This window comes from Callospermophilus lateralis, chromosome 17 (genome assembly GCF_048772815.1).
Source record: "Callospermophilus lateralis isolate mCalLat2 chromosome 17, mCalLat2.hap1, whole genome shotgun sequence".
Lineage (NCBI taxonomy): Eukaryota > Metazoa > Chordata > Mammalia > Rodentia > Sciuridae > Callospermophilus > Callospermophilus lateralis.
The window spans coordinates 23,002,835-23,011,407 of NC_135321.1; the positions used below are offsets into that span (position 1 = coordinate 23,002,835).

An 8,573-nucleotide genomic window follows, 5' to 3' on the forward strand; every position below is an offset into this window, starting at 1 on the left:
AGGAAAGAACATTGCATGGGTCAGATGGTGATGGACTGGGAAGAAACATCTTGGACTAAGTTTTCTTACCAAAATGTCAGAGTGACCCCAGAAGAGGAAGACATGATATTGTGGACAGACACTGACCTGGGGGCCAGGAGACTGGGATTCAAGGCTCACCCTAAGACTCACAAGGCCTGTGGTCCTAAGCAAGTAATTTTGCTTCTCTGGGCCTAAGTGTTGTCCTCAGTTATTGGTTGAGGCTAGGTGGACCAGAAGGCTTCAAAACTAAGTCTGCAAGCTTCCTATGCACCCTACCACCCATGTAGGGACTGAAGACTCCTGTCTAAGAGGTGTTTCTTCCCTGCCTCCACCATTTCTAAAACCAGGCCTCCCTCTCAGCCAGGCTCCTCATCAACCCTCTCCCAGAGGTTAAAGGCTAGTTATTAAGGCAGTTTAAGAAATAGACATTCCTCTCGCTCCTCGGATCCTTCATGTGTTCTGCTGACTCCAAGGCAGCAGAGAGGGGCGGAAAGGGTGGCAGAGGTGCCAGGGAGGTGGCCTCCTGCCATGCCGGCTTCTCTGGGGTGGCCTCCCTCTCCAGTGGCTGAGGCCTAGATCTTCCGCTCTGGCCTCACCACCTTTCTTTGGAGAAGGCCTCCGTCTGCACAAGGTCTCCTGGGTGCTCAGAGATGCATGCGCCATTGAGATCGCCCAATTTATTGTCAGGCAGATCCTCGGGCTTGGTGCAGAGCTTCAGGGCGCGGGAGATAAACACGTCCAGGTCAAACTGAGGGCTGGCGCCCCGGTCTACCGGGGTCTGGCTCTCCGGGGGAGAGGCGGACAGGCGGCGCTCTGGCCCGTCCGGGGGCGGGCTGGCGCGATCCAGGCCGCCCTGCGTGCTCTTGACCCACTGCGCGATCTCCAGGAAGAGGCTGGCGGGCTCGTCCTCGTGTGCCACCGCGTCCGCTGCCACCCCGGCCATCGGGGGTGCCCCGGCTGCTTGCTTCCAGTGTGACAGGTCCAGGATGAGTTTGGGCTCCGAGTAGTGGTGCGGCTTGTTGTCGCGCCACAGCAGCTTGTCCAGGTAGGACGGCGACCCCACCTTGTAGTCGCAGGAACGCCCGTAGTCCGTCTCGAAGGCGCGCTCCATGGACGAGTGAGACTGCTCCAGGAAGCGCTCGGAACTGCTCTGGGAGTCCTTGCGCGGGTCCACCTGCACGTCCTCGGCCAGCGGCGCCGAGCCAGCGCGCGGGTCGCGCTGCACCTCGCTGGAGTCCTGGCGTCGATCGGGCCGCCACTCCAGATCTGAGGACAGACTCACCGGGTACCTGCAAGGAGGCACACAAAGCGGTGATGGGACACCCAGGCGGGATGGCTTCCGGGAGGGAACCTAATCCCCGCCTGCCATTTGCAAGCCTGCTTTCCATCCACTCCGCCCCCAGACCCTCCTGTTGGGCCCTCCCGTCTCCCCAGATGGGAAGGTGGTGGTGCAGGTACAGATGGATCTAGAAGGGCTCAGCTAGGGGGAGTGGTTGTTCAACTTAACCTTGAATTCATTCACAGCCCTACCAATATTCTTGAGCTCCCACTATAGATGCTGTTTCTGAGTATGGCTTATTTAATGATATTATCCATTTCCATCCACTTACTGGCTCCAGACATTACTGGATACTGCTGTAAACAAATCAAATCCCTGTCCTCATGGAACTTTCTAACGGATCCTCCTAAATAATGACCCTCACACTTTTTTCTTTTTTATTAGAGCTTTATGGTTATACATGCTTGGAAATCAATTTCAGTTCATGATCTCCCCCACCTTTTCTCTCCCTTCCTCCCCTCTCCCATTCTCTTCCCTCTACTTGACTCCCATTGGCTTGTTTATTAATTTCTATTTGGTTGGTTCTTTATATTATCCTATCCTTCCCTCCCCATTTCCTTTCTTTTACTCTAGCTTCTGCCTATGAGAGAAAATATTTGATCTTTGAGTTTCTGAGTATGGCTTATTTCACTTAGAATGATATTATCCATTTCCATCCACTTACTGGCTAATACCATAATTTTATTTTATTTTTTAATGGCAATCTTCAAACTTTAATATATATACAAATCACCTGGGGATCTTACTTAAATGTAGGCTTTGGTTCAACAGCTCCAAGGTGGAGCCTGGGATTCTGCATTTCTGACAGGCACCCTGTTGTTGCTGCTGCTGCTTCTTAGATCACACTTTGAATAGCAAGGACTTAATGAGTCCTTGCTCACATTAGAATCAAATAGGGGAATTAATAAGGCATCAGGCCTGCCTCATTGATCCAATAGGTCTAGGGTGGGGTCCTGCTTCAGCAAGTTTGTAAACCTTTCTGAAGTTTTACAGGGGTGTCTGAGCCATAGGGCTGAGAGCCCCTGGCATTGTGGATCTGGATGGGGGCCCTGCAGCTCGTGCATTGACTAGAGCAGATGTGACCTACAGAAAGATCACGACACTATTGGGAGAGGCCAAAATGATCCTTAGAGTTCTGCCCTCTGCCAACTGTGCTGCAGTCATGGAGAGTAAAGTCAGATGGCCGAGAGCGAGCGAAGGGCAGACGTGCAAGCAGACAGGTGTCAGCTCTCCTTCCTTTTGTCAGGTGCTCTGTGCAGAGCCAGGGTGGGGTGAGGGGAGTCAGGAAGCACCCAGGAGGCAGCAGCCCCTGGCCAGCTGCTTCCTGAGCAGTTCATCTGGTGCTCACACAGGACAATTAGATAAGTCAAGGACAAGAAGGGTGACTGTGTGAAGGGGCAGGCCAGGCAGCCACAGTTCAGAGAGAGTGGTTAGAGAGGCCTGGGAAGGAATTACTACTGCTCTCCTCCCTCTGACACATAGGGCAGTAATCACTCCTAGACCTTGGAACTGCCTCCTCCCTTGAGTGGTCTCGGAATTACAGAGATCTCTAGAAGGAAGAGCATCCGAAGACCCGACCTTTGGCTGCTACACACCAAGTACCAAACTCCGTTATCTCTAGTCTTCACAGCAACCCTGGAGACTTAGTGTCACCGCTGCTTTACAGGAGAGGAAACTAGCAAGCCAAGAGGTGAAGCAATGCCCACAGGAGCAGGCCTGGAGCAAGGCACTTGTCCCAACCTTTGCCATCCTTTTCCTTCATGCAAGTGTGACCGGGAAGTTTGGGAGAATAGGTGTACCCGGTTTGGTGTTGGTCAGATGATGGACAGTGGCCTAGGATCCCTGCTACAGTTTTCTCTGACTTTGGCCCTGGCCATAGCCACCTTACAAGTAGCATGAGTCTTTACAAGCCACTGTTTATGCCCTCAAATTCTGTGGAGTGAAGGGGAGGGGCTGCGGGGAACATAGTCCAGGGCAGGCCCAGCTTGGGGGTGGCAGATGAGAGAACCTTCATTAATCTCTATTTTCTGGCAACACTTGAAAACAACAATTGACAACAACAACAAACCAGCAGACCTGTCCCAGAATAGCAGCATTGGCCTGGCCCTCCCTCTGTGCCTCCTTATTCTGAAACCCATCATCTGTCAAATGACTAAAAAGGAGGAATTGCTCATCTGTCACTTATATAACTAGCTGTCACATTCCCATGGCAGCGGGACTCCCAGTTAGGTCCCCTCGGAGCCCGAGCTGTTGAGCCTCCACTGCTGTTTCTAAACTGAGCAGCTATGGGCCCCGCCTCCTGGAGTTAGCAGATGGCGAAGCCCAAGTGTGTGGCTGCCTGATCTAAGAACGTCAGAACAGGGAAGGATCTATGAGATCATTTTGTGCCCAGGCAGAAATTGTTTAGAAATGTTATCTTCTACCCAACACTGATTCATTGGTAGTGGCTTCAGGGGATACTTGTGAAGGATCCTGAGGCCAAGCCCAGTGTAGTAGGAAAGAGTTCTATGATTGCTTTGCAGTACACTGACAGGGAGGCAGACTGGGGAGGCCCCACACATATTACTTGTGTGACAGAACACCAGTCCCAACCTCTCTGAGCTGAGGCTTCCTTACGGGCAATGCAGCCTCCTTTAATGGCACTCTCAGGGGGTGTAGATGACAGAAAACATGAGCAAGCGTCTGCAGTTGTAAATTCTGAGTTGTCTTGTGTATTTCTTGTATTTCTTCGTGTACTTCTTTTACTGTTCCTGTTGGCTTCTCAAGGGTAAACTCCCAGCCTGCTAGGAGTGAGATCCTCCAGCGAGTACTCACTCAGGGCCCACTGTGCATACTGAACCCACGTTCGGTAGAATCAGGGTGCTGAGGAGCTCAGGGTGGCCGCGTTGCACAAAAGCATCCCCTGACCTACACAGGCAGCACACCTCTGGTCATTAACAGGGAGTGTCTGGGGACAAGAAAAAGGCAGGCACATGGGGAAGCACATGATGGGCCAGACAACTCAGGAGACAGGGGAAAAGGTCACAGAGGATGAGAGACAAAACAGAAATGAGAGGACAGGGGAACGTGGCTCTAGACAACAGGGCAAGAAGCCCCTGGAACCCACCTGTCCCAGTTGGAGAGCTGACTCTGATTGGCAGCCATCAGCACGATGTCATCAATCTCATCCTCAATGCGGAAGGGGTGTTGTGAGATGGGTTCGTCCTCAGGACAGGAGTACGGGCTCATGTAAGGGTGCTGCAGCCCCATCTCAGCCGTTAGGCGATCCATGGGGTTAAAGGTCAGGATCTTCTCTAGAAAGTCGATGGCTGTGGGGAGCAAAGCAGGACACGAAAGTCACACATTGCCCCTGCCAAGCTGAGAAGGAGACCCCTTAGCATGGCGACTTTGTATATGAATGAAGAGAACCAGAGTGAAGAGGTGGCTAGCCTGTCCTGCACTGGCTTCTCAGAGCCAGGGAGGGGGGCCTGGCAGTTGCTCTGTGGGGGATTCCAGGAAGCACAGGTTGGGGCAGTGGGAGAGCATCCAGGATAAGGTATGCTGCTGAGCAGTCACTCCTGGGTCACCAGGGGCTCAGTGCCACTGGGATTCTCCTGGAAAGAGTGTGGAACCCACCTCACAAGTGGCCCTTGAGGGGCAGGGAAACTGGGGTAGTTACACCCACTCCTTCTGGGCTGGGGGCTGCTGGGGGGAAGGCAGAGGGAGTGGGGAGCCTTAGCAAGAAAGGAGAATGTGCCGGGCCTGGTGGCACACGCCTGTAATCCCAGTGGCTCGGGAGGCTGATGCAGGAGGATCACAAGTTCAAAGCCGTCTTCAGCAAAGTGACGTGCTAAGCAACTCAGTGAGACCCTGTCTCTAAATAAAATACAAAATAGGGCTGGGGATGTGGCTCAGTGGTTGAGTGTCCCTGAGTGCAATCCCCAGCACCCCCCACCTCCTATCCCCCAAAAAAGAAGAATGTGGAGGGGAAGGAGGACTAGGGCTTCCTCTAAGGCCAGGGCTCTTTGCACCATATTTGGCCCCTAGAAGTTTGAGGAACAAAGGTAGGTGGTTTGATTGATGTTCAAAATATTGAACAACCAGGCTGCAGCGACCCTTCACTGGCTGATAAATGAGAGTTCTAGGCTGTGGGAACCTGTCAACAGGACACTCAGAGGCCTTGTGCAGTGGTTGTTTGCCAACCAGGATGGCAGTGTAGCAAGAGTGCCGCAGCCCACGGGGTGTCAGGGTGCAGTCCTGCACATAGGCACAGCTGTCATGCCGAGAAGGGCAGTGGCCACTCTGTCCTGTGAGCTCTGCCCTGGTCATCTCAGGGCAAGGCCTGTCTTAGAGGTTTGTGGTCCTCCTCAGCACTGGAGTCTCTGCAGGATCAGCTTAAACCATGACTTGGCCACTCCTGTTCTGAGGGGGAAATGGAGCTGAGCTCAAAGCCCGAGCTGTCAGTCCCTCCAAGGGATCCAGGGTGGGCTTCAGCTCATTCCATTAACCTGCCCTCATGCCCGCCCTGGATCTCTTTGCAGAAAAAGTCATCAATCAATACATTCAGAAGGTGACTAGCCTCCCAGGAGGACAGAGAGTCACTGTGCACTCATTGGCAGAGAGATGAGGTAAGCAGCAGTAACTGATCGCTTCCTGATACTCAAAGTGGGCTTCTGGGTCTGGGGCTGCAGACCTGGAATATGATCAACCTAATACATTCTTAGGACTGGAAGGGTTAGGCAGGGCAGGGCCCAGCAGCAGGGCTGGGAAAGTCTTTCCCTCCTTGGGCCTCTGGCCCTTTTGATAAGACAATAGAGAATTCAAGCTCTAAACACTGGTAGCAGCATTGCCATTGTCATCCTCACTGAGAAAGACTACTGAACCCTGGAGCTGGAAAGGGCTGGCCCCCAAGGCTGCTGTACTCTCTGGGATGAAATTCTTCTCTTCCCTCTCCCTGACAGCTCATCTTCTAATTGCTGCCCAGACACTTCTGGAAATCCCAAGATAGTAGAAAACTCTTCCTTCCATTGGACCTGGATCTGTCCCCTTTAACTTTCAGCCCTGGGCCCAGCTCTGCCTTCACTGGTCCCCCTGAACAAGCAAGTTCTGCCTGCCTTTCCCAGCCTCTCCTGCTATGAGCGATGGCAGCATGACCTGGGCCAAGGGGGTGGAGTGCAGCAGTGATGTACCCCACTTTAAGCCTGACCCTCCTGCAGAAGTCTTGGCTTTGGCTGCAGGTGGCCACCTAGGGAGACCTGGTATGCCATGTACTGACAGTGTGGTCCTTGGCAAAGCCACTTAACCTCCCCCAATGTTTTTAAGGCATTTCTTATATAATGAAGCTTGTGTACAATCTGTCACCTTCCTCTGGCCCAGTTATTCCAAGCTGGGCTCCTCAGACTAGGTATTCTGGAAGGATTCCTAGGAGCACCTCTAGAGGTTGAGAGGCAAGCTTGTAGGACCCTGAGCCTCTCCCCCTGCCTCATCCAGAGCATCCCTTTTACCTGTTCTGTATGCCAATTGTCTTTATCAGTTTTGTCCCTTTTGGTATATTTACTTGTTTTAAATAGAGCTCAAAATTGAGCACCCTTGGTTTGGCCTTGGGCCTGTCTCTTTTGTCCTGCATCTGTCATTGATGGCCTTTTGGGCAACTGAGGGATCCTGTCACCTAGATTGAGTCCTGAGAGTCTCTGAGAGTACAGCCAGGCTGATCTTTGGCTTTGTCCCAGTTCTGTGGGGCCTCAAATGCGCAGCACAGGGAGCAATTTGCCCAAAGCCACAGTCAGTCACTTGAGAACTGAGGACTGAACATGGGTCTGGCCCTCCTGTTCTCTTCACCACAATCTGCCTTCCATGGGAAAAAGTAAGGGGGACACAGGAAGACAGGCAAGAAGGCAAACAAGAATGATGAGAGGGAACAGGAAGCAAAATCAGGGTGGAACACGGAGGCCACTAATAAGTGCCCGAAGGCAGCTAGGGCTGAGCTCCAGGGGTGGTAGCCTTGGACCTGGAAGAATAGGATGTGCAGCCCTTGTCTGAAATGCTTGGAGCAGTAGAGCTTCAGATTGCAGATTTGTTCAGATTTTGGAATATCTGCATAGAAGTTAGCAGTTGAAAATCCCTAATTTGAAAATCAGAAATCAGAAATGCTCCACAATCTGAAACTTTGGGGGCACCAACATGATGGATTTTGGGTTTTCAGACTAGGGATTCTCAACCCGTATTGAAGGCCAATGCCCACTGCCAAGGGAACCTTGACCCCATACCCAGGACTGTGCTCTGCTCTCTGGGAGACCCGTCTACACCCAGCCCTCAGGGTGAAGCCAGTACTCTGCCCCTTGAGGTGCTGGCCTGGGGTCAGGCGCAGGTACCTTCACTGTTCACTTCGGGGAGTAACTTGCGTAGGGGCCGCTTCACCTCCCAGGTGCTGTTGACAAAGGCGGGCATCACCCTGAGCAGCTCGTCCTTGTCTTCTTCCCGGATCACAGGGATGGTCTCCAGGATGAGTTGCATCTGCTCCAGCTCATGAGCCCCTGGGGAGGCAAACACCAGATGGTTAGACATGGCTGCAGTGTGTAGAAGCCCCGCAGAGGCTCCGGCTGGCCTGGGAGGGAGAACACAGGGCAGTGGGATGGCACTGGGCTGGGCGTTAGGGCACCTGGGTTCTTGTTTTCACTTTGCCACTAACTTCCTCTGTGACTGTTGCAGGTTGTTTGCCATCTTGGTTTTGTCAAAAGTAGAAAGAAGTGGTTGAATTCGGTAGTCTCCCAGGCCCCAGCCAGTCCCCTGTGATTCTGTGCCTGGAGCGGGCCAGTCTGATGTACACTGAGCTGGCCAGTGCTAATGATGACAGCAGCCTGGCCCTGGCTCCTCAAGTGTTCCTCCTCTTGCACACTTCCTACCAGGCTGGGGAAGGAAACAGTTTTAATGTAGTTTCTGATTAGGAGGATTCCACCCAGAAAATACTCAAGAGGAAGAACATCAGGAATAGTCGACTGAGTTTGGAATGCGCCATGAGCACACCATCTCTGCTCCTTGGGCACAGGGAGGCCAATGAGTCACTCTGGTTCTGTGGGAGCAGGGAGGCAGGACAGGATGGAACCAAGTGTTCATTTTTAAGTGTGTGTTGAGTGCTTTGTCCTGTGGCCATGCTGGAATGAGCAAGGGAGTTCTGGTCCATCAGGAGCTTCAGTCTGTGTGTCTCAGCAACTCAGCTCATCTTCCAGGCGACCAC

At 52.7% G+C, this 8,573-nt stretch overlaps 1 protein-coding gene across 1 annotated transcript; it reads right to left on the reverse strand.

The window, feature by feature from the left end:
* Positions 1-613: 613 nt before the first annotated feature.
* LOC143382870 (mitogen-activated protein kinase 4) lies at positions 614-7,903 on the reverse strand. Its single transcript, XM_077105605.1, has 3 exons — positions 7,711-7,903; positions 4,467-4,668; positions 614-1,310 (listed from the first exon to the last, which is right to left on the reverse strand). The coding sequence occupies exons 1-3, from the start codon at positions 7,901-7,903 to the stop codon at positions 614-616; spliced, it is 1,092 nt and encodes a 363-aa protein (XP_076961720.1).
* Between the last annotated feature and the right edge of the window lie 670 nt (positions 7,904-8,573).

What these genes read in the sequence shown, in the direction of transcription:
- LOC143382870 (XM_077105605.1), bottom strand. Translation starts at nt 7,903, where the DNA reads ATGTCTAACCATCTGGTGTTTGCCTCCCCAGGGGCTCATGAGCTGGAG. An exon ending in CCCCGAAGTGAACAGTGAAG is followed by an intron (nt 4,669 to 7,710) that starts GTACCTGCGCCT and finishes TGCTCCCCACAG; the next exon opens with CCATCGACTTTCTAGAGAAG. An exon ending in CAGCTCTCCAACTGGGACAG is followed by an intron (nt 1,311 to 4,466) that starts GTGGGTTCCAGG and finishes GCCTCCTTGCAG; the next exon opens with GTACCCGGTGAGTCTGTCCT.